This window comes from Rhea pennata, chromosome 2 (genome assembly GCF_028389875.1).
Source record: "Rhea pennata isolate bPtePen1 chromosome 2, bPtePen1.pri, whole genome shotgun sequence".
Classification (NCBI taxonomy): domain Eukaryota; kingdom Metazoa; phylum Chordata; class Aves; order Rheiformes; family Rheidae; genus Rhea; species Rhea pennata.
Genome location: NC_084664.1, coordinates 108,310,984 through 108,336,048, shown reverse-complemented (window position 1 = coordinate 108,336,048; position 25,065 = coordinate 108,310,984). Strand labels below are relative to the sequence as shown.

At 38.0% G+C, this 25,065-nt stretch overlaps 1 protein-coding gene and 1 non-coding gene across 2 annotated transcripts in view; one reads left to right on the top strand and one right to left on the bottom strand.

Annotated features, from left to right (window-relative positions):
• The window catches only part of CEP192 (centrosomal protein 192), a 74,705-nt gene that overhangs the window by 25,199 nt on the left and 24,441 nt on the right, over nt 1–25,065 (top strand). The window contains exons 17-31 of the mRNA XM_062568113.1: nt 784–1,675; nt 3,427–3,575; nt 4,212–4,442; nt 5,865–5,990; nt 6,371–6,514; nt 6,750–6,813; nt 7,473–7,612; nt 7,767–7,859; nt 14,254–14,369; nt 17,694–17,870; nt 20,081–20,171; nt 21,546–21,722; nt 22,337–22,597; nt 22,795–22,910; nt 24,097–24,206. Coding sequence (XP_062424097.1) covers nt 784–1,675; nt 3,427–3,575; nt 4,212–4,442; nt 5,865–5,990; nt 6,371–6,514; nt 6,750–6,813; nt 7,473–7,612; nt 7,767–7,859; nt 14,254–14,369; nt 17,694–17,870; nt 20,081–20,171; nt 21,546–21,722; nt 22,337–22,597; nt 22,795–22,910; nt 24,097–24,206 — 2,887 coding nt within the window. The remainder of the gene's footprint in view (nt 1–783; nt 1,676–3,426; nt 3,576–4,211; nt 4,443–5,864; nt 5,991–6,370; nt 6,515–6,749; nt 6,814–7,472; nt 7,613–7,766; nt 7,860–14,253; nt 14,370–17,693; nt 17,871–20,080; nt 20,172–21,545; nt 21,723–22,336; nt 22,598–22,794; nt 22,911–24,096; nt 24,207–25,065) is intronic.
• TRNAP-AGG (transfer RNA proline (anticodon AGG)) lies at nt 23,795–23,866 on the bottom strand. Its single transcript has one exon. It is a non-coding gene; the product is annotated as a tRNA-Pro (tRNA).

Genomic DNA, 25,065 nt, shown 5'->3' with positions numbered 1-25,065 from the left:
TATTTTTGTTCTTAAAGAAAGAGCTGGTAAGGATGACTTTAATGGAGTTATTCTTGTTTTCAGCAAATCTCTCTATTATTTTACCATAATTTTCTGCTTTAACTCCTCAGCTTTACTAAGAACCCTGTCCAAGTATAGATTTGATATGCTACAGAATCTGCTTTTTGTTAGTGGGACCTAACCTCAGGGTTGCTCATTTCTTGTCGGAAGAAACACCTTCAGTCATAAAGAGTCGAGAGAAATGTAACCTTGTATTGATCTTGAGTGCTACTATTTAGAGCAGATTCTTGCATATTTAAATACGAAAATCCTCCTGATATTGGACCTAAAGACAATAAATAAGAAAATTAATTGTATTTGTTTCTCAAGAATATTTTTCTTTTAAGTAATAGTGTCTATGAACCTGTCATTGAGTCTAGAAAGCTGCCGCTGTTTTTTTCAGATTACCATTACTTTTCCACAGAATGAATTTCTATGACTTTTATGAAGTCAAATATTGTTGGCTCTGTGGAAGCTGTTTTAACTGCTGGTAATTTCAGAGAGCAAAGTATTTTTCTGGTATTAATTATTGGCTAGAATGTTACTTGAAATAACAAACTGCTTGAAATTAACAGTTCTTTTCTGAGTTGAAGAACCACAGATACTAAAAAAGCAGAGCTCCAGACCAGACTTGACAAACTTCATTTACATTGAATGGCAGTGGCAGTGTTAGTATATCTTGCTTTATGTACCCTATTTGTTTTTCTAGAATTTATAATTTGTAAACCATATTTGTTTGTTTAGAGTGAAAATGCCAGTGAACTGAGCACAACAATAATTCGAGCCAGTCCAACTCCTTTGCTGGAACACAGAAATGAAAATCTAAAAGGCTACTCCTGTCAAAGAAAGAAAAAAGGAACACTACTTAATATTGATCAGAAATCAGAAGAAAGAGAACTTTTAAGTCTTAAAAGTAAACTTGAAAATGAAGTATTGGGTGAAAAACTATGCAAGGAAGGTTTTTCAACAAATGAAAATCAGGTTGCATCCAGTCTTTCAAATATAACAACAAATCCTAAAGAGTTAGACCATGTTAAATCAGCTTTACCAAGTAAATCATGCATCTTTCAGCCACTGTCTGATAATGTTGATAAACAAGAAGCATGGGAGGATCATACAAGCAAAGCACAGAGATCAGGACTACCATCCTTAAACATATTGCCCATGTATCCTGGATTAAGCAGTTATATTCCATTAAATCAGAATGATGAACAGTATCTTCCTATTTCAAGCTTTAAATCCCATGTCACTGCTTCCGAGAGTCAAACAACTTCATCTGTTCCCACATTGCTTACAGGATGTTCACTTGCAACAGCTCCATTTGCACAACAGCACCTGGGAAATATACCATCTACTGGAAGTGCAGCTTTGTCTCAGCTTCATGGTGGCAGCTCTGCGGGTTTTGGCCTCCCAAGAGGGCTTCCTGGCTCTGGTATCCCAGCAGGACGTGTTCAGGATCCAGTTACTTTAGGAATTCCTTTAGGTCCAAATACTGGTCCTGAATCTCTGAGTGCGTCTTCACTTTGTAATCCACATTCTACTTGGAATAAGAATATTTTAAATGTAAAATCATATACTGGACAACCTTTTGGAGTTGGTAGAAATGAGTGGGAGTCGCCAGTGTCACCTGGTTTTGGTAAGACTTTTAAAAGTATATTTAAAATACAGCTGTGGACAAAAGTGGCTAAAATGAAACTGATGAGATTATAGTAAATAAAAATAGACTACTGAAATATAACTACAACTATTCTTTATGAAAGCTTAATATTAAAAAATATATTCCTAATATTCTATGTTTAAAAATCTTTTGAGACTGTCAGGAGACTACTGAATTCCAAAAATATATGTTAGTAAAAAGGCTAAATTTCGTCTTTTTTTTCTATTTTCTGTTTATTTAAAAGATCCAGCATTGTCCTCGGTAGTCATGAGGAATGAAACTCTACCTGCAGGTCCTTTCTTAGTTATAAAGGCGAAAGAAAAGCTGCCAGGTGCCTTTTATAGTTTCTGCAGTTTCTCTGTATCTTGACTTTCCTTTAAACCACAGCAATATTTATTTTTTTAATTTTAAAGAGTTTTTGTTTTGTTTTAACCTTCAGTTGTTCCTCTCTGCACTTTTTCTGGCTAGTTCTTTGAGATGAAATGACAAGCTAGTGGGATAGAAGTTTTCATTTGTTAGTGATTCACCTCTGGTGATAAGGATTCTGTGTTATTTTTGATCTTTTAAAATGAATATGATCTTACTGGCTTTCAGTTGAACAAGTTCTTGTTTTTTCAACAGATTATAGGTTATTTTCTCTATTTTGATTGTTATAAATCATTGATCTTAGTGCATTTTGAAATAGCATATAATAGAATCTGAACCATCTTGCTCTTATATATTTTTAATGCACGTAATTGCTAGGATTTTGTACAGGTTTTTGAACTTCTCTGAATAGCCTATTTAGCCTACACTTGATTTCTGGCAAATTTGATTCTTTGACCCTTGAAGTTAGTGTCCAGTGATGCTAATCTTAATCCATATTTTTATCTTAATAGTTATGTTAAATTTTCTGGTTTGGAGGGTAATAAGAATGTGTGGCTTTAAAATAAAATTTGCTGTTCAAGTAACTAAAGCTTTATTACTTGTAGTTATGTGTATATGTCCTAACTAAGAAGTCGAATATTTGATTTGACATGAATATCCATGAGTGGGTTTATGAATGAAATAATGAAGATTGATCTCTGCATGCCAGAGAAAACTCTTAACTGCTGTTTGTTTTGAATTGTTGCTACAATGTTACAGTTCCTCTGAAAGAACTATTTTGAATATTTTAGAAGTAAAGACTTTCTGGAAGTAAAATATTTGAAGCCAGGTTTTGCTTTGCTATGCTGATAATAGCTTTTGGTGGTAGCACTTCTGCAGCAAAATCTGCTTTAAGAGATTACTTAGTGTTTTTTGTAACGAAAGAATTCCTAAACAACTTTTAGGTAATGGTTATATTCTAGTTAAAAAATAGTAATAATAATAAAAAAGACCGTTTTGATCAGTGTAATATACTGATACTCACATTTTGTGATGTAAGCTAGTTTTGATCAAACTTTGTTCATTCAGTAGTTGAAACTTTGTGGGTTAGTAATTACATGGAATGTGCTATTTCTGTAAGTTTTTTTTTTTGTTCATAACAGTAGAAATCCAAGTAAGACGCAAGTTAAAAGCAATTTATTGAAATGCTAACTATCTGGCAGGAGAAAACATTCTTACGAGAACTGTTGAAGTTAAAAGTTCCTTGGTTTAAGAAAGAGTTTGTCAGATGAGATTAAGAACTTGACATGACAGATGGAATGGCCTGTAATTAATGTCTGTCTTCTGGGTGCTTGCAACTAACAGGAGCGTACTTTCTTCCCAAGGACATGTGAAAGTACCAGAAGAGTTGAAATTCCCTAATGCTTGTTGTGTGGGAATTGCATCACAGACAACTCTTAGCATTTTTAATCCAACTGAACGGTGGTTGCAGATCTGCATTGGCGTAATTAGTATTTCAGTTAATGGGGAAAAGGTAAGACTTTATTTCAAAGAAGTTCTAAGCCTAATGCTCTAACCTTATCAGAAGTCAAAATGTAAAATCAGAGTCCACTGTACACTCTATATCATTTGCAATAGATGCACCGTGTGTCCTTCCAGGGTCGTGGCTTCTGACTTTGTTTTCAGTATGTCTGAATAACTCCTTAAAAAAAAAAAAAACCCAAATAAACAAAAACCCAAACACACAATAGTTTGTGTGTATACACATGAGTGTATCTTTACTTCTTTATTTCTTTCTGTTACATTTTTTTCTGTAGTCACTTGATATGGTGAAGCTCTTATTTCAGCTACATTTTTACTACTCTGAGTAACTTAGTATCACTTGCAAACTTAATCTCTACCACTAGATACTGTATAGAAATATGCTGTATTTCAGGCTGAGACACGGTTTTAATGCTTTTAATTTAAAGACAAATGCAATATTTGAACAATATGGAGATGGGACATAGATATGAAGAAACAGTAATTAATATTGAGCAAAAACATGTACAAAAATCTGTGCTGAACGGTGGTTACCAGATAAATGTACTCTGTAGGTGTTTTGAAGAAGCTGTGCTACAGCCCTTTTGCTTGAGAAATTGACAGGTGGTTTTTTTTGTTTGCTTTTCAGATGGATCCTGTGAAATACCAATGTCTTGTGTTCAAGAACAAAACCATCATAGGACCTCATTCTACTGATGACCTGAAAATACTTTTCTTACCTTGTCATTCGGGGATCTTTCAGTGCATTCTCAGTATTTCATCTTGGCCAGTTTCTGCAGATGCTGAGACAATAGTTCAGGCAGAAGCTTTGGCAAGTAGAGTAGTTCTGACAGCAGTTGCAGAAAATCCTAATATAGAAGTAAGTACTAATTATGTTTTTTGTTAGAATTTTATGAAAAGTTTAATGATACTAAAAATAAATTAGAATGCAAGATTGTTTGTCAAAGGAGCCAAGTGTGAGGAATGAGAGTATAAGGGAGAGCACTTACAAAAAGCTCAAAACTACTTAAGAAGTTTTATTTGTGGAAGGGCATCTTGCTGTGCATGAAGAGTTGTTATGCAAATGTCTGATAATAATGAATTAAAAGATACTGCTTTTTCATTATTAGAAGAATTAGATGAAATGATAGGATGAGGGCTCTAACATTTGATGCTTTCTCAGGATTTGTTGTTGACTGTGTTAGATATCAGCAGGCATCAAAATATGACAAATAACATTCATTTCCAGTTGTAGGGATTTCTATATTGTTTTTGCATGAAGTAGCATCTGTCTTGATTAGTTCTTTCTTTCAGTTTATATAAGGCTCAAAGAGAATATTTTCTTATTTAGGACTAGTTCAAAATTAAAAGTAGTTGGTTGTATAAAATTGTTTCTTTCTCTTCTGTCTTATGAAGAACAGCCAAGTGGGAGATGGAGTGATTTATAAGAACAAAATTTGGCTCTGTATCGTCCTAGATTGTTGTTATGAGGCAGAAATGTACATGATACTACTTTCCAAATGTGCCTCAAAACAATGTTACAGTCTGAGACCTTGGTGACAAGAATAAAATTCTCAGTGCATTTACTATAGAATTTTTCATTTTAAATTGATTTATTAACTTTTTTTTGGGTAAATACAAATTTAAAAGTGATTTTAAAGGTATTCTATTCAAATATGTATGACTTAATATTCTGTGTTTTATGTTCTTCCATTAATTTGAATTTAATATTCAATGCATTTTTCATAAGTTTGACAAAAAATCCATCATTCTCAATATTCTTTATCGTGTAGTGTGTTCAAACTTGCTTCATATTTAGATTAAATTCTGTTCTACATATCTGCATGTTTTACTCTATTCTTGAGGCTGGGAAGGTAACAAACTAAGGCTGTATTAAGCTGCAGATCACAGTACTCAAGTGTACTTATATTAACAAAAATTAATTCCTCTTTAGTTATTTTCCTAAAGTTTAAATACAAAAGATGTTGCGATTGATGTTTTCTACTTGCTAATAATAATCATGGCTTAATTTTATTTTTATTTTTTAATTTAGCCAAAATAATTTGACTGTATACTGGATTTTGATGGATAAATATTGCACTGAATTTGATTTAATTGATTCAGGATCAAAGAAAACTTTCTTGTCTCTCAGCTAGGGTAGCAGGGGTGTATTGTAGGTAGGTATAGTGTTACAGGATGGAGTAGGTGAATAGTATCTTTAGTTTCCTGCTGCCTTCTTGTGGTGGTGTGTTCTGGGAGCTTTCCTTCCTTTTTATAAAGTGTTGCTTTACTTTAAAACCAGGTGGAAATGGGAAGAACAAATTGCTTGGATTTTGGTGACTTGACTTCTGGCAGCTGGAAGGCTCTTCCACTAAAACTTATCAACAAAACCCATGCTTTTGTGCCAATTAGACTTATTATCAATGCAGTAAGTACAGCAAACTTCCTACATGAAAAAATTAACTTTTTGTAATATTTAATTTTAATACCAAGAAACTTTATGGTAACTCTCATTAAGAAATGTATCCTTAACATTAGAGGTAAAATTCCAAAGAAATCTAGGATTAGTAAGGAAAATAAATTTTGCGGAGTGGGGAGCCTGATTTAGCTATAATGGTGCCTGTAAGACTGTTCTGGGAGAGTTGAACCGTGCCTGGGGCATACCTGCTCAAACTACAGGTTAATCTTTGATTGGTTTCTAACACTTGGAACATCCAGAGCTTGCCTTGTGTTTCTCAGCTTTGTCAGCATATTATTGTTAACGGCAGTAGAGGATTTAATGTTTTTAAAACTGTATTTCGTTGACAGAATGCAGTAGCTTGGCGTTGCTTCACATTTTCCAAGGAACCAGTTAATCCTTCTAATGAATGCTCGTTCCAAATGGATGCAGTTTCTCAGATAGCAGCTCCATCAGTTGTAAATCATGTGATACATGCAAGCTATGATGGACAAGTGAGTAGTTCATAGGTCACTGATTCTTTCAGTTGCTTACTGTCTGAAATGACAGTTCTGAATATCTGAATCAACAGTAATAATTGCTGGGGAGTTACTGATTTGAGCTATATATATATATATGTGTATGTATATATATATATAGTATATATTTTTTGTTGCAGTAGGTATTGTGTTTTTTCTTTTCAGTAATTCCCTCATCCCCTTAAGATGAATCAATTGATTTCTTTTTCAGGATCCTGAAGCTTTAACAGTTTGGGTTCTGTTCCATGCACCTAAGAAACAAATTTCTGCTTTAGGTATGACAATTTAATTTTTCCTTTTAACTAAAAATAATTGTCTTATGTGCGTACTTTAGAATTCAGGAACAAGCTGCAAAATTGAAACAAAATGTTTCAGCTCTAGTTTATGTAATATTTTGGGTATCATGTTCAATTTTCATAGCTGAAGGAGGAGGAATAGTTTTATTAGTTTGTTACTTTTTCTGTGCTATCTATCAGTCTTGATGCTTAGGAAGTTAACAGGCACTTGCAATACAAAGCTATATGAAGTGAGTATCTACTGCAAGATATGTGGAATTTCCTTAGCAAAAGGAAATTGGTTAATGGCTTCAAGAGAAACCCTGAACGTTAAGATGGTTATAGTATAGATGAGGGATCTGAAGAAGTGTGAGTTTCTGATTTCCTAAGGGAAGTAGTATATAGTTTATCAACTGTGTCCTTGGCTTGTCCTTTTGGTTTGTGTGTTTTGGGGACAATTTCAGCCATACTTGACAGAAAGGTAAAAATATTAAGATTGTGAGACTTGCAAAAAATTGTTGACTGGGTAAGGGAGAGCTTCTGTTGATACCCCTGCTGAGGGAAGGGTTGGGAAGTATTGAACTGAGACACAAATCCGTAGAAACAGTCTTTGTTGCTGGCGTATTTGTTGGTTTTGTCACTTATGGAATTGCTCCTAGATACCTTAGGTCCAGCAGATGAATTCTTGGCCAGAGTTGATGTGGAAGTGGATAGTCCAGGACCTAGTAGTGTGATTAAAAGTATTCCTCTTCGAGCAAGAGCTGGAACGGCGAGGATACATGCTCCAAAGGACCTACAGGTTTGAGTGGATTTGAGGGCAGTGTGTTTTAAGAATACTCTGCTTCTTATGCCCTACTTCTTTTTGTATTACATTTGTGTGTGTGCATGTGTATATGCACATCAATATATATATAAAACTTATATATACGTATACATAAACATTTTTTTTCCAGACAATATGTCTATCTGCTAGTGTGGGTTCTTCATCCAAACAACAGCTGCCATTGAAAAATGCTGGAAACATCAGTGTATGTTTAAAAGTTAAGGTAGGTTGACTACTGCTTCTTGAAATTATGGATTTTGTACTGTAAACGTTGTATGGAAACTAGAGCTAACACTTGGGATACTAGCTTAACTGTTAGTTTGGCAGAGGGGTTAACAAATTTCCATAAAGATGAAAGGTAGCCAAGAGGATAGCTCATGCAACTGGAAAAAATGGATGAATGTTTTATTGCTAAGCTTCTGTTATATTTGTAAAAGCAGCAAATCCTGTGCTACACAGATGTTAGCCTATAGAGTAATGACCATTTAGAGCAGAGTTCTGTTAGCATGAGGAAATATTTTTAGTTTCTGACAAAGCTGCGTTAATTTTCACTGGACATCTTGCTAAGCCACTTAGTGCTTGTCAGGTATATATGTTCCACTTTATCTGACTCTAATCTTCCTGAGAATCTATGGCAGGTATGGTCCCAGACTAAAAAATAACTAGACTTAATTTTAAGTTAGCATTTTGAAGTCAATACAAGGACCAATCAGTGTCTCTTTTGCATTAAAAAAAAATAAATTGAGGGCTGTGAGACTGTTACTTGAGACATAAAGTGAACAGAGGATCAGAGCTAAAGCACATGGAATTGTTGATTGTTCCAGACTGTAATTACGTTGCAGAAATATATTTGTGAATAACCTGAAATACTGCAGAACTATCGTAAAAATTCTTCAGAAAATATCAGCCTTTGACTTTTAGCTTCTGGACATATTTGAAGAATGTGTTTTTAACAGTCTGAAGATTTTGGTAATTGCTATAGCGACCGTTCTAATCTACTTAAATTCTGTAGTAGCAGGGGATAGGTAGCTTTTTCTTATCCTTGCAATGAATTGGTTTGATGGCACACTGCATTTATTTCTCATGGTTTTAACCCTGAGTTTAGTCCTAATTCACTGGGAGATGCTTAAGACTTGACTATATTTGGCAGGCTGGCCTTGAATTGCAAGATCATAAGACAGAGTAATAAAGTTTTTTTCGTGTTTCTAATATATTAAAGCTGTCAGTATTTTTGAGAGTTGCGAGTTGACAGTGATATATGTTTAGAATAGACAATCTTGCTGAAAAACTTTTAATTACTTTAGAGCAAAAAATGCTTAGCTAAGAAGTTGGCTAATTTCCATTTGTTTTAATACATGATTATAGTCCATTAAGTCTCAGTTGAAGACTGGGAATAATGTTAATGGTATTTATTTTCAGATGACTATGTTTCAGAAAAGGACTTACAGATACGGAAATATAGTGTGATGTTGATTTGCATTTATTTCAGTCTTTTAAGGGCTATATTTTAAACATGACTTCTGAATTAAAGAGTTGTAGCTTTTTGCTTTGTGGCTTTATGGAAGTTGCAATAAACTTGTGTATTATCACAACAAAACAAAATACTATAATACGCTGTAATGATGTTATCTTTAAAATATACCAGAAATCAAATTTAAACTATTTGCAGTTCACAGAATCATAGAATCAGTAAGGTTGGAAGGGACCTCTGGAAATCATCTAGTCCAACATCCCTGCTCAGCAGGGTCACCTAGAGCATGTTAGACAGGGTTGTATCCAGGTGGGCCTTGAAGATCTCCGGAGAAGGAGACTCCGCAACCTCCCTGGGCAACCTGGTCCAGTGCTCCGTCACTCTCACAGGGAAGAAATTCCCCCTCACCTTCAGGCAGAACTTCCTGTGCTTCAATTTCTGCCCATTGCCTCTTGTCCTGTCATGGGAAGAATATTCGCATGACCTGTGACCTGTAATGCCTTTTTTAAAGAGATATAGGTTTTTCTAATACAAAAAAATAGGTTTTTTTGATCTTTAGAATTCAGAATTTTAGAAATGTCTTAAAATGCATCCATAGGATACTAACGCATTAATTCCGTTTCCAGCAGTCATTAATTGTATTCTATGCATTCAACTAGCCATGCACAACAACGGGTTTAAGAAAAAGAACTATTCCTTTTTAATGACTTACTGCGTTCTTAAGAAAATTAGACCTATGATACAAAGCCAGTGGAAGGATCGCTCTCCATATGTGCAGCATGAAAATTCACGTGTCAAGAAAGCCTCTAGCATTAATCCTGGGTTTGGTAACATGGCTGAGCAGCAGGTTCTACATAAAATAGGGAGATATTTAACAGAAGAATCTAGAGTTTACTCTTTTCCATTTTTACCACAGTGCGCTACCAAATGGTGGTTTAACTACAAACTCATCCAGACTGATGTGCTAATGGTCTTGATTGTCTTTGGGCAGCACTTCTGTACCATCTAGTAGCATCTCTCTTTCAAGATCTTTTCCTGCTGTTGAAGTTCATAGCCTATTCATTAAGAACTGCTAGCTTCTAACTTGAAAATTGCTTTTACACAAAGACATATTGCTTGACCAATAGTTGTATAAAATCATCTCCAACTTCTATTAGAGAAGTCTAGATCTAGAATAGAAAATTTCTGAGTCAGATTAAAAGGAAAAAAAATGCCTCCTCTATCAGGCTTTGCGAGAAAGGAGCTATGCTATTTGTTTCTTCTGTGATATCAGTAAACTTTTTTTTTTTTTCTTTTCCTGATGGTATTTTGGCACTGTTAAATTGTGATATTGGGGGCTGGAAATAGTGATACAATCAGAGGTTTGCTTCCAGTCTGGAGCCTGCTTAGTCCAAGTATTAGTATTCTCCTTCTCATCTTGATTCAGAGTTATGAATAGTGATTACGGATAACCATCAGTACTTATAATTCCTGATGATTGAGTAGGAATGATAGGGAAGTGGCCTTATCTCCAGGTTTTCTTTTTGCACTTCTTGGGGCATAGGCCATGTAAAAAGGATGTAAAACTAATGTGGTGATACTGGACACAAATAAGTGTGGTGATATTGGGCTCTAATTAATATTACGATTGGTTGGTATCACATAATTGGTTAGTGATCACAGAATGGTTGAGGTTGAACAGCACCTCAGGAGATCATCTAGTTTAACCTCCCTGCTCAAGTGGGGTCATTGGAGCATGTTGCCCAGGACCCTGTCCAGATGGCTTTTGAATATCTCTGAAGGAAGGAGACCTACAACCTCTCTGGGCAACCTGTTCCAGTGCTCTGTCACTAACAGTAAATAAGCTCTTCCTCGTGTTCAGGCAGAACTTCCTTTGTTTCAGTTTGTGCTCGTTGCCTCTTGTTGCGTGGTACTAATGAAAATAATCTGGGCACATCCTCTTGACACCTTCCTTCTAGATATCTGTATACACTGATAAGATGTATACATCTTCCCTCTCAGTTGTCTTTTCTCCAGGCTAAGCAGGCCTACCTCTCAGCTTTTCCTTATAGAAGAGATGCTGTAGTACCTTCATCATCTTTGTAGCCCTACGCTGGACTCTCTCCAGTAGCTCCATGTCTCTCTTGTACTGGGGAGCTCAGAACTGGATGCAGTACTCGAGATGAGGCCTCCCCAGGGCTGAGTAGAGGGGCAGGATCACCTCCCTCGACCTGCTGGCAACACTCTTTCTAATGCACCCCAGGAGACCACTGGCCTTCTTGGCCAGAAGGGCACATTGCTGGCTCACGGTCAACTTGTCCACCAGCACTCCCAGGTGCTCCCTGCCTTTGCAGCAGGTCAGCCCCCAGCCGGTACTGCTGCATGGGGTTATTCCTCCCTCTTCTCTTTGTTGCAGTTCACAAGGTTCCCCTCTGTCCATCTCTCCAGACTGTCGAGGGCCCACTGAATGGCAGCACAGCCCTTAGGTGTGTCAGCCACTCCTCCCAGCTTGGCATCATCAGCAAACTAGCTGAGGAGGCCCTCTGCCTCTCCATCCAGGGCACTGATGAATGCATTGAACACGACTGGACCCAGTACTGACCCCCACGGGGACACCACTAGCCACAGGCCTCCAACTGGACTCTGCGTCACTGAGCACAACCCCGTGAGCTCTGCCTTTCAGCCGGTTCTTAATCCGCCTCCCTGTCTGTTCATCTAGCCTGTACTTCATCGGCCTGCCTGCGAGGCTGCTACGGGAGACAGGGTGGGAAGCCTTGCTGAAGGCAAGGCAGACAACATCCGCTGCTCGCCCCTCATAGAAGGCTCTCAGGTGGGTTAAGCGTGGTTTTTCCCCTTGGTGAATCCGTGCTGACTACTCCCGATCGCCTCCTTTTCTGGCTGACTGGCCTGTAGTTTCCTGGGTCCTCCTGCTTGCCAGCTGTTTGAAGGCCGGAGCAACACTGGCTTCCTTCCAGTCCTCAGGCCCCTCTCCAGTTCTCCGTGACCTCTCAAAGGCGATGGAGAGTGAGCAGGCGACGACACCAGCCAGTTCCCTGAGCGCTGGGAACTGCGGGTCACGGGCCTGTCGAGGCCCATGGACTTGTGTGTGTCAAGTTTGCTTAAGTGATCATTAACCCAATCCCCCTTGACCAAGGGGGAGCCTTCCTTTCTCCAGACCTTCTCTCTGCTCTCCGGGGCCAGGGATGCCTGACGGTTGGTCTTACCAAGAATGACTGTGGCAGCAAAGGCATTCAGTAACTCTGCCTTCTCCGTATCCTTCATCACCAGGGCTCCTGCCCCGTTCAGCGTCAGGCCCACGTTTTCCCTAGTGGTCTTTTGCTACTGACGTACTTGAAGCAGCCCTTCTTGTCATCCTTGACAAAACATCCCTTGCCAGATTAAACTCCAGACCGGCCTTGGCCTTCCTAGCCCTGTTTCTGCATACTCAGAGAACATCCCTATATTCCTCCCAGATTACCCGTTCCCGTTTCTGCCTTCTCTATACCTCCTTCCAAGGGTTGAGTTTTGCCAGGAACAACTTAGTCATCCATGCAGGTCTCCTGCTGCCTTTGGTGCACTCCTTTCTCATAGGCGTGCAGTGCTCTTGAGCTTGGAAGAGGTGGTCCTTGAATATTAACCAGCTTTTTTGGACCTCCTTTCCTTCTAGGGCCCTAACCCATGGTCTCTGAAGAGGCCAAAGTTTGCTCCCCTGAAGTCCAGGGTTGCAATCCTTACTTATTGTCCTTCTTACAGGATCCTGAACTCCTCTATCTCATGGTCATTGCAGCCAAGGCTGCCCCCAACCTTCACATCTCCAACCAGTCCTCCTTTTTGTTAGTACAAGGTCTAGAATCACACTTCTCTTTGACTCCTCCACCACCTGTGACAAGAAGTTATCATCAGTGCTCTGCGGGAGCCTCCTGGACTGTTTGTGCTTAGCTGTGTTGTCTTTCTAGCAGATACCAGGGTAGTTGAAGAACTATGAGAACTGGGGCCTGTGATCATTAGGCTACTTCCAGCTGTCTGTAGAAAGCCTCATTGAGTTCTTCCTGATCAGATGGCCTGCAGTAGACCCCACAACAGTGTCCCCATGTTAGCATGCCCTGTTTAATCCTTACCTGTAAGCTCTTGACTGGCTCTTCATCTACCCCTAGGCAGAGCTCAATGCATTCTAGTTGTTCTCTCACAAAAAGAGCAGCTCCCCCACTTCACCTTCCTGGCCTGTCTTTCCTAAAAAGCATGTAGCCATCCATAGCAGCATTCCAGTCATGCCAGCTATCCCACCATGTCTCTGTGATTGCAGTGAGATCATGGCCCTGTGACTGCACACAGATCTCTAATGCACAGGCACAGCATGGGGAACAAACAGGAAGAATTAGTGTACAGGCATTTCTGAGATGCAGGTTTCCCAGGAGGGGTCTAAGGAGATGCTCTGTAACCATGTCCATACACACTCTTCTGGCTGCATGTACCTGCTGGAGGCATCCTGACTTGATCTGTGTTTTGCTACTATCCTGTTTCTATGACTCTCCCCTTCCCCCATCTTTCCTAGTTTAAAACCCTTCTTACTAGGCTGGCCAATGTGCTGGCAGAGATATCTGTGCCCTGCTTAGTGAGGTGAATCCCCTTGATCTTCAAACAGGGTCCCATGGTCATAAAAACCAAGAACCTGTTGCCAACACCAGTGATGCAGCCAGTTGTTGACTTAGAAAATCTGTCTACTTATCCTCCCATCCTTCCCCCTCACTGGCGGGATGGAGGAGAAAATGACCTGGGCTCCCAGACCCTTGACATCATGTCCAGAGCTCTGAAATCCTGTTTGAGTGTTGCTGATGTTACACCGCTACTGGCATGCCATTGTCATGTTGTACTGTTCAGTTCTCTGAATCTCTGTGAGGTTCTTAAAGCATTATGTATACAGTTGATTGATCTTAAGATGTTTCTGGTAGAAGTTTCCGTGCTATACCATCCAACTTCAGAGGAATTTAACTTCTGCAGGAGTATGTGAAAGTTCTGACAATGCCATGTATATTTAAATTAGCTGATGTGCATGTATGACAGACGCATAGTCAAATAATTTTGGTCTTTGTAGATGTGTTTACTCCCTTAGAAAAAGTAACGCACCCTCTGTCTTTCTCTCTTCCCTCCCCCCCACCCTTTTCTTCAGACATCAGATCAGGACAGCTGCTTTTCTGTTGAACCTGAGGATCTTTTTCTTCTTCCTGGAGAAGAACAAGAAGTGACTGTCCTGTTTTTTCCAAAAAACTTAAAGAATGCAGAAAGGTAATCTAACTGATTATATGTTGTCTTTTTTTTAAATAAGAGTTATTTTGAACCTGAAGGTCATAACAAATGTAAAGTTTTATCTACAGGGGAAACTTTGGCATCAGTTGTTTTGGGGAGGGTCATCATTCAGAACAGAGTAGATGTTTTGCTGGGGTATACCTGCTCCATAGATTCCATGCCTCACTTGCTGAACAGTACTAAATGAGTATCATAGAATCAATAAGGTTGGAAGGGACCTCTGGAGATCATCTAGTCCAACATCCCTGCTCAGCAGGGTCACCTAGAGCAGGTTAGACAGGGTTGTATCCAGGTGGGCCTTGAAGATCTCCAGAGAAGGAGACTCCGCAACCTCCCTGGGCAACCTGGTCCAGTGCTCCGTCGCTCTCACAGGGAAGAAATTCCCCCTCACCTTCAGGCAGAACTTCCTGTGCTTCAATTTCTGCCCATTGCCTCTTGTCCTGTCACATGGGACAGCTGAAAAGAGTTTGTCCTCATCCCCTTGACACCCTCCCTTCAAGTACTTAGACACATTGATAAGATCCCCCCTCAGTCTTCTTTTCCCCAGGCTGAAGAGGCCCAGCTCTTGCAGCCGTTCCTCATAGGGCAGATGCTGCAGTCCTCTGATCATCCTTGTAGCCCTACACTGGCCTCTCTCCAGTAGCTCCGTGTCTCTCTTGTACTGGGGAGCCCAGAACTGGACACAGTGCTCGAGATGAGGCCTCCCCAGGGCTGAGTAGAGGGGCAGGATCACCTCCCTCGACCTGCTGGCAACACTCTTCCTAATGCAGCCTGGGAGACCATTGGCCTTCTTGGCCAGAAGGGCACATTGCTGGCTCATGGTCAGCTTGTCATCCAGCAGCACTCCCGGGTCGTCCTCTGCAGAGCAGCTCTCCAGAAGGTCGGCCCCTAGCTTGTCCTGGTGCTTAGGGTTATTTTTCCCTAGGTGCAGGACTCTGCACTTGCCCTTGTTGAACCTCAGGAGGTTCCTCTCCACCCAGCTCTCCAGCCTGTCCAGGTCTCTCTGAATGGCAGCACAGCCCTCAGGTGTGTCAGCCACTCCTCCCAGCTTGGTAGCATCAGTAAACTTGCTGAGGAGGCACTCTGTCCCCTCATCCAGGTCACTGATGAAGAAGCTGAACAGGATGGGACCCAGTACTGAGCCCTGGAGGACTTCACTAGCCACAGGCCTCCAACTAGACTCCACGTCACTGGTGACGACCCTCTGAGCTCTGCCTTTCAGCCAGTTCTCAATCCACCTCACTGTCCACTCGTCTAACCCACACTTCCTGAGCTTCTCTAGGAGGATGTTATGGGAGGCAGTGTCAAAAGCCTTGCTGAAGTCAAGGTACACAACGCCCACTGCTCTCCCCTCATCTACCCAGCCACTCATTCCATCACAGAAGGCTATCAGATTGGTTTAGCTCATTTTTCCATCATAGGTCAATAGGTGCCTTATGGCTTGTTTAGCTTAAATAAATGGAGCAATTCTCAGGAGTCCCTTATAAGATACTTGCCTCTAAAGTATGCTAAAGTAAAGAATGCTTGAAAATATTTAGCAGCCCCTTCACTTACTTCTCTCTTCTTCATCCCACAAAGGTAAGGGATATGTTCTTTCTATTTTACAACTGATAAACTCAAGCACAGATCAGGATCAAAGGTATTCATAGATTCTGGATGCCAAAATTGAATCAATGTCGTATATTGAATTGAATCAATGACCTAGGTCGTATATAACACTAACTTGCATGTTCAATCTGCAGCTATATTCATTCAGACATTTGTATGTTATTACCTTTGAATCTCCTTGTTCTCTCAAATAGACTTGTTTGGTTCAAGTGACCATTTTGGTATCACCTAAGAGTTTTTTTTGGCAACGACAGGGTCAGACTCCAATTCTCCAGAGCATTTTTCATTGCATATCTTCCCAGTTCTGCTGTAATGAAGCAAGAATGAATAAAGGAATACAGCCAAAATATGTTTGGCTTCAGTATCCAGCTTATTTGGACCTAGCCACTGATAATAGATTGAAACTCTTTGCTGATGACAGTATGATCCTAATAGATTGGCACAAAGTGGTTAACCTCCCATATCATGAGGCCTTATGCATAACTTCTTTGCTTTACAGCCTTAAGGTATTCAGTAGAGTTGGAATCTTTGCAGTCCTCTTCCAAATGCTTGCCAAAGTAATTTAAAGTAATTAAAGCAGTAACAAGTATTAATATTGCCTGATGATAGAATACTGGACTGTGTCAGTAGGATTCATAGAAATTCAGTGACAACTAGACAGCAAGGCTAGCTAGACTGATGAGTTTCATTCCTGTCTCTAAGTGGGCCGCTGGTATAGTGAGTTCTTCTGCCTATTCCTTATAGGCAGACTTCTTGCCCTATGGCTCTCTTTTCTTTTTCTTATGAGTGTCTGTTTTGTTTTTCTGATTGTTCTTTCTTGTTCCCTGAATCTTTGGACGATTCTAATTTCCTTTTCTCTTCCCTGTATACTTCAGCTTTTTGTTTTATATCTTTGCTGACTCGTGTCTCCCTTACTCAGCCAGCACTTTTTCTGGTTTCTTTTCCAGTTGTTTCTCTGATTTCTTCTCAAAATTTCCTTGGACATTCAGATCTAGCTTTCCTTTTCAGTGTTAGTCCATTTATTTCTAGTTCCATATTTGAATTTGCACTCCTGATGATCTCATTCATCTGTTTGATTCTTCTTTTTGAAGAAGGCAGTTGTCTTCTCTGCTGTTGTCCTGTAGGATAGAGGCTGTATCTTGAAGACCCTGGGGTAGCTGATGCCTGACTGTGGGCCTAGTATTCTTTCCTGCAGTGATTTCAGGAAACAAAGTGTGAAGACAGTCTTGGGTTTGTGTATTATAACACTCTTACTGAGAACAGGATTCAGAGCTTTGAAACTCTTGAATATCTCATGCTACTTGAAGTTTCATAGGTGTTACAAAAGGTATTTCTTTGAAGTGCATAGAGACAATTAGATTTCCTGTTGCTCTCCAAAATTGGTCTGTTGAAGCAATCAAGTTAGCTTGTGCAAAAATAACTCTGTTACTGTAGTCTCTGAAATACTTATCTGAATTATCTCCAGATGAAACACTTCAAAATAAAACTTGAGGTGCATGGGCCTGCAGCCCAAAGGAATTTAAATTTGCCATGTGTAAAGATGACCTTTATTATAAAGCTAAAATATATGTATGCATATATTTTCCCCTTAATTGAGAAGATGGTATAAAAAGGCTTGTCTGTATTATTTTTTTCAGTTTTTTGTATTCATCTTCTATTCTTACTTTGTGATGGAGTCTTTATTTATTTATTTAGTATTTTGAAAATCCTTGTGCTGCCTTCTGGGCCTCAGTATGAAGTGGTGCTGAAGGGTGAAGTGGAGAGTGTGGAAAACAGACCAGTGTCCACGGCTGCTGGCTGCAGAGACATCCCGCCCATTCTTTCCAACAAGCAGTTCATTGCCTGGGGAGGAGTAACACTTGGAAGATCAGTGTAAGTATAAGTAGAGCTGCTATTCATACAGAATATTATGTTAAACTGTAAGTAAATGCATTATAAATTTCTTCTGTATTATTTCTATTCAGGTTAACAATCCATAGGTGATAAGGAGTTTTGTGTGCTCAATGAGAGAAACAATGTGTTACAAGTATTTTTAATATATGAAATTTTTGGAAACCACTGATCATCTTGAAGCTTTTTGTATTCTTCATGACTCTTTATTGATAGAATAATATCAGGTTTTGTAAGATTAATGTTATGTAAATAGAACTATAGTGAAAAATATTTTCTGAGTAAAATGATGTTAAAATTCCATAGATTCCTTTGACGTCTGTCTTTTGCTAGTAGTGATTATTTATTTGTTTATTTATTTTCCCAATTCCTAGATGTTAAGTCTAGAAGAATCTACTTTGGTAATGTTTGACCTTCTGAGTAGCACTGGCTGTTGAATTTCCTTGAATTTGAATATAAAATTGAATGTGCTCTGATATTAACACCTCTAGTGATGCACCCCTAATTATGGTTACCTATCCTTCAGTCAAGGAAGAGTTCCCATCTAAATTTTCAGTTAGTGTCAAATTTCCAGTTCAGTGTTTCAAGTTTTAATGAGGCTGTTGAGAATTGTCTAGATATACTTTGCTGCTTTTGTATGCTGAGGGTGCAAGTTTTGCAGGTTTCTGGACTTTTAAGTATTATTTTCTGAACTAATCCACTGTTATTTTGCTACTGAACGTTTTGAGTAATCCAATGATGTTCCCTGTTAATATTTTTAAGTAATCCATAGTTGTAGCCAACAACTCTGTTAGCTTTATTACTTTTTTTTTGTTAGTCAAAATAATGCATTTCTAAAATAGTATCTTTGCCTGTATTTATTTGGGGATAAGTTTCTCTTCACTTTATGCTGCTGCTGCTTTATTTCCTTTCTATCCTGAAAAATAGTTCTGTTTTACCGCTGGATTTAGGAAATAGAAATTGTTTCTGAAATTTCTGTTCCAACAGAATACAAAGTGTCTGCCACTTAGGCTTTGTCCTCTCTTTTGCCTTCCATCCTTGCATCTAATTGCATGATCTCTTCCTTTGTGAGAGTCTTAAGCGTTCTTAGACCCTGTTGTGGCTGGCTTTTGACTCACTAAAATGACAGAAGTTTCCTACCTCTGTTAAGGAAGTGTCTGAGTGCCAAAAGTCCTAAAGTCAATGGTCAGAGTGAGCAGTTGGTAGCAGTAATTGAGTTAAAAAAGCAAGGAGTAAAATCTTTACTTTTGAGCTAGGATAAGCAGTTTTGTTGGCTTATTGCATATGGTGGTGCCTTACCCTGAAGAAAGTATTATGGTTTCTGATTTCTGTCCATAACCTATGTTAACTTGTAATTAATTTGCATTGTTACCTGGATGATTTGCTAGCATAACCTTAATATAATATTTTAAAGAAAAAGTATCTAGAAAAGCTGTTGATCTTGTTTTTTCTTATTTGGAAATAACATATTTTGGATACTTAAATGTTTGCCACTTAATGCCAGGATATGACAGAGGAAAAAAAGTTACCATTGATCAACTTGATATAGCCATTCCTTTTTCTAGTGCAATTATTTTTGAGAAGTATATTAAGAGGAAAAGCTGTCCTTAGCTTAATTTGGTTCTCTAATACTATTCCAGTGAAGCTGGCCAAACTTATTTCCCCTGTCTAGGATCATAAAACTTTCAATGATATATTCTTGAAATGGTTTGAGTGAATGCTACGTTCACTGAAATGTAAGCCATTTCAGTATGACTAATAACGCATTTAAATCAAAGCACTTTTCCATCGCTGTTTACTCTCACCTTTCTGATGGCTGGAGGATTTTGATTTTGCATAAATCAGTGATTTTTATTTATTTTGATCATAACTACATATTTAAAAGATCTTTCCTTTTTTGAAGGAGTCTTATGTATTGACACAACTGCTGTTTGCTTCAAGAGTTTAAGCTACTAAGTACAATACTTGAACTTCAGAAGAACTTTTTCCTGTATGAGGACTGATGTAATGGTATATAATGTTGTAATATGTGACTTTGAGAATACAGAAATAACTTTTGAACTAATATATTTTGCTGTAACAGGAGGTGATTTTTTTCGTGAAATGACTGTAAAACTGACTGTCCCATTTCCGTGAATAAATACATAAATTTAAGTTTTCTGCACAATGTAACTTAACTTCATATTTTTCAGTCAGCAGAAGTTAACTCTAAGAAATAACTCTCTGTCTGTGACCCAACATTTAAGATTATTGATAAGAGGCCAGGATCAGGATTGCTTTCAGGTAACTGATGAAAACTTCTATTTCCTGTTTACAACAAAACTGTCAAGATAATCTGTTTATAATAAAAACATCAAAACTTGTTTAATACTTGTAGTACCGTTTGCTCAGTAATGGCTGAATTAGATTGGAAATCAAATTGCAGAAGACCTCTGGAATTGAATTTCATCACAGAAAGCAAATTTCAGATTTACTATTTTGGAATAGCAGATCATTGATCTGTCTTCAGTCCAGAAGGGTTAAATGATGTTAAAGGTTAAATATCTAGTTTTGCTAATTCAGTGGAACAGCAAAACTAAATATTTTTTCTACTTTGAATACAATTTATAGGAACATTCATGGAGTTAGCATACATTGAGTTGAAGTGGGGAAATCTTTCTAATTTTCTGCTTGTCTTTTCAACTATTCTGGTTCACTATGGGGTGCTGTATTGTTGCCTGCTTGATTCTGAAGCTGGTTGGAATCAGAGTTGGTTTAGTCCTTTCTGCTTTGATCTGTTAGATCTTGGCACTAAGATGGGATGCCTTCCTCATCTTTGTCTTGGGAAGACATCTAATCAGAGAGTAGTCAGGCACATTCTGATAATGTTACTGATGGACATGTTACAGTGCTTGGAAGGATGTGGCACATGTTTTAAGAGCCATATAGGTTTTGGATTTTGGACTTCTCACAGAGAAGAATTTTGCTAAGTATATGTAATGATGCATGAGATACCATGGTCATTGTACAGAGTTCTGGACATCATGCCTGATTTTCATTCTGGAAATACTTGGGAGATGGTTTTCTTGGGTTCATTAGAAAATCTGTCTTCTAGTTGTTAAGTGGTTCATCTGTACTTTTTCCTTTGAAGGGTGACTGGATTTTTCTGGATCATTCTGGAGGATGATCTTAAGTTTAATAATCTGAGAGATCCTTAACCAGTATGGCTCAAATTTTATTACTCATCGTTAAAAGCTGTTTCTGACCTGGACGGAATTGTTTAGTAGATTCTTGTTTACTGTTCCTGTTGTGGCCAGAAAAATCAACTGGCAGTGCTAGGTGCCAAGAAAATTTTGTATGCCTCCCTCTGTAATCATCTATTTGTCCTGACTGCTTTAGAGAAAATAAGACTACAAAATAAAGAGGGTTGACTGGAAATCTATCACTGGTAAAAGCTGTGAAAATGTAGTACTCCAACTGAAAAGCCATTTTTTCTCCATTACTCCTCTGCTTAGAGTCATTGTAGCCTCAAATATCTCCTGCTATCAACTTAATCCAGAGTCGGATGAAGTTAATTTTGGGTTATTAATGAAGGAAGTCTTATTACTCTGAATTTTCTTATGTATTTACCTACTTTTGATATGTGTGTGTGTATCTATTTATATATTTTTTTAATAGTTGCAAAGTATATTTGGATCAGAGGAACGCTTAACTAGTAATTGGGAGCTCAAAATCCGTCCCAAAGAAGATACTAATATATACTTGATGTTTGCACCTACTCGTGTAACTTGCATGTTTGCCAAGCTGGAAATCAAACAGCTGGGGATTCGATCACAGCCAGGAATTAAGTTTACTGTAAGAGTCCCAATCTAATTTCTAATAATTTGAAATATTCAGCATTTCTTGTATGTGTACAGAGTGGGTGGTGTGTTTCTTTTGCTTGGGTTTGGGAGGGTTGGTATGGGTTAGTTGGTTTGAGATGTGTTTTTAAGAAAGCCTAGCACTGAATAGCGCTCTCTACAAATTTAGATTTTTCAAGATATTCAGTACATATACCTGTTTACTTGCTAAATATGGTATGGACACTAAATTTTACAGTCTGAACATTCAAAAGCTTTACTTCATGCTTTTTCCCCCCTTACAAAAGAAATAAGGAAGATGTCACGTAGTATGTTAGAAGTTACCCAACATTTTGACTCTAAAACTGCTGAAGAAATCTGGACTTGTCTGATTTTTATAGAAAAACCTTAAACTAATTTTCAGCAAATGAAATTGAACTTGAAATGAAACTTGAAACTGAAGCTGAATAAGTTCAGACTTATATTTTTTCCTGCAAAGTCATTTCAGTTTACATTTTAAGTGTTTTCTCATACTGTGTTGTAATATATATTCTTTGTATAGTCCTTAATATTATCTTTTACAGAAGTTTAAGAAACATTTTTCATCTGAAGTGTACTACTTATTTTCAGATACCTCTGTCTGGATATGGAGGAACAAGCAATATCATTTTAGAAAATGTTAAAAAACTGTCGGATGGTTACTTGATAACACTGGATGGAATATTGCCTGCAAGATTAAGGAAAGTTTCTTTCCGCATAAGAAACACAGGTTCTCGCGCTGCTTATGTTAAAGCATTGTGTTTTGCAGACCTTGAGACAAAAACAGCTATGGATCCTCACACAATGACAGTGTCTCCAGAAAAATTTGTGCTAAAAGAAGGAACACACAAGGTAAGTATACCTAATGGTGGACAAGTTTTACTAATTTTAAAATATGTTTTCAGTGACTATGCATATCAGAAGTTTCTCATTGAAGTTTCACTTAATTTGTGTTTAACGTTGTATTTCACTTGTATTGCAGTAATTTTCCAAACATCAGTACCAAATGCAAGAAATTTTTTCTGAGTATGTTGACTGTCTTTTATCAGGTGATTACTGTAACGTGGAATCCTGTGGGAAAAGAAAAAAACTTACGTAAAACAAACACATTATCAGCAATATGTTTTTTTTGTGGAGATGAAATTTCCAGACAGCAATATCGTAGGTAAGATGGAATATCATAGGTTACTATTATGAAGTAGGACAGATGCTTAATAGTATGTTGAAACTAAAGGTGTAATGCTACCAACAGTATGAGTTTTAATATGCTTATAAAAATGACAAGAACAAAACAAAAGACCTTGATGATATGGAGAGTTCTGGTAAGTCTTATATTTGACTCTTCTTTTTTGCATACTGTGGCTATGATCCTAGTATAAGTTTTTTCTTTTTTCTTTCTTTTTACATTGTCGGAAGCTATGCATATTATTTTAGGAGGGGAGTGTTTATTTTTGTGTGTGTCTTCTGTATTGGAAGAGAGTTGTTGTTTCTCTACCTCTTTTTCCAATGTGTATGTAGCCTTAATTTGTAAGTTGAAAGGAGTAGCATAGAAATTCAGTAGTATTAAATTTTAAATGAGATCCTCACTTTGTTTTACTGACTTAAATTGAGGAAGATGTAGCGTTGCGTGGATGTGTGTTTGAGATAAATAACTACATATGGTCATAACAGATGCAAATAAAATTTCTAGGATATATCTTACCTTACTGTGCTTAAGGGAGGTTCAAGCAGAACTTCCTGTGGTTCAATTTCTGCCCATTGCCTCTTGTCTTGTCACGTGGGGCAAAAAAATCTTCCTAATTGCATTCCACTTTTCAAAGTGTTTCACAGATGTTAACCAACAGGTCCTTCTAGATTGCTATAATTTTCTTCATTCTTCCCTCCTCTTTAGTATTCATCATAGAATCAGAGAATCGGTAAGGTTGGAAGGGACCTCTGGAGATCATCTAGTCCAACCCTTAAACAAGTGGCCTTACAGGGATCGAACCCACAAGCTTGGCATTATTAGCACCATGCTCTAACCAACTGAGCTAAACCTAACCCCTTAAAGGGCTCGTCCAGGATTTGAACCTGGGACCTCTCGCACCCTAAGCGAGAATCATACCCTTAGACCAACGAGCTGCAACAGTTGTATATAGATCACTATATTTCAATTTGCGTAACTCAGAGAGAAGGCTTCAGAGTTAAAAGTGTGTTCACAAATGTGAGCTTGGTTTATTCCAGAAATGATAAAAGTTAAAAGGATGATTCTTACACTGGTAATCCTTTTCAGATTTATGTTTCCAGTAATATGTATAATTTGAAGTCTGGAGTATGTATAATTTAAAGTCTCTTCCTTATCTCTCTAACAGAGCCATGATGTATAACCCTCAAGTAGCAAAATATATAGTCCCAGAAAACAGTCTGTTGAGAAATGTCGTATTTGATGAAGAATTTCAAGGGGAGCAGCTAGTGATGGAAGGTAAGCGTATGCCTCATTAAAGGAAATATGTAATGCTTGTTGGGGCGGGGAATGTGTTTTAGACTTGAATTCTAGTTACTTTTCAACAATTTATTTTTTGTTAAATGCAGAAACGAAATGCCCAATTTTGGCAAAACTTGCTTTCTTTTATTGCATACCTGTCCATTCAGACTTACTGTGTTTTTCTCTAAGCAGAGCAGAAGCTGCCTGTGTGTGTTATGACACTAGAAATATTCAGTGTATTCTGAGAATTCTTACCTTAGCATTAATATTTGAGAAAGACATGAGGTACAGTTTTACTGAAAGTTGCAGACTTAGTTCTGTGAACAGGTAATACATCCTATATTTGAAAATTATGAGGCAGAAAACAAGTTTTCTGACACTTGAAGGTGTCTTTCCCCACTCAAATTAAGTAACTTTAAACTTTTTTCAACTTCTGCTTGTATTACCAAGGGATTAAAGTCTGCAGTTTATTCCAAATCTTTTTTTTAAGTTTGGCCCTTTAACGCTGTGTTTCTTGGACTAATTCTACTCACCTATGGAAAGACTTTGCAGTCTGAAGGCTGTTAGGACACCTGAGTAAAACTTGTAGCCTGAATCTTTCCCTATAGAGCTTTTGTATGTTGCTTTTACTTGGAAGAGCGATCGTTTATCATGGCTAGGTTGAAGTGAAGTCCTACCGAAGATACTTGAAGTTTTCATGTGTGCTCTGAAGTTGTTAACGCAATGTGAGAGTGCCTGGACAGTCTTTGATTAACTGTAGTTGACTTACTATTAGAGTCTTGCTAATAGTTAAAAATACTTTTTGTAAAAAACAAGGCTTACCTCTTCTCTTGGTTGTTTTTTGTCGTCTTTGATG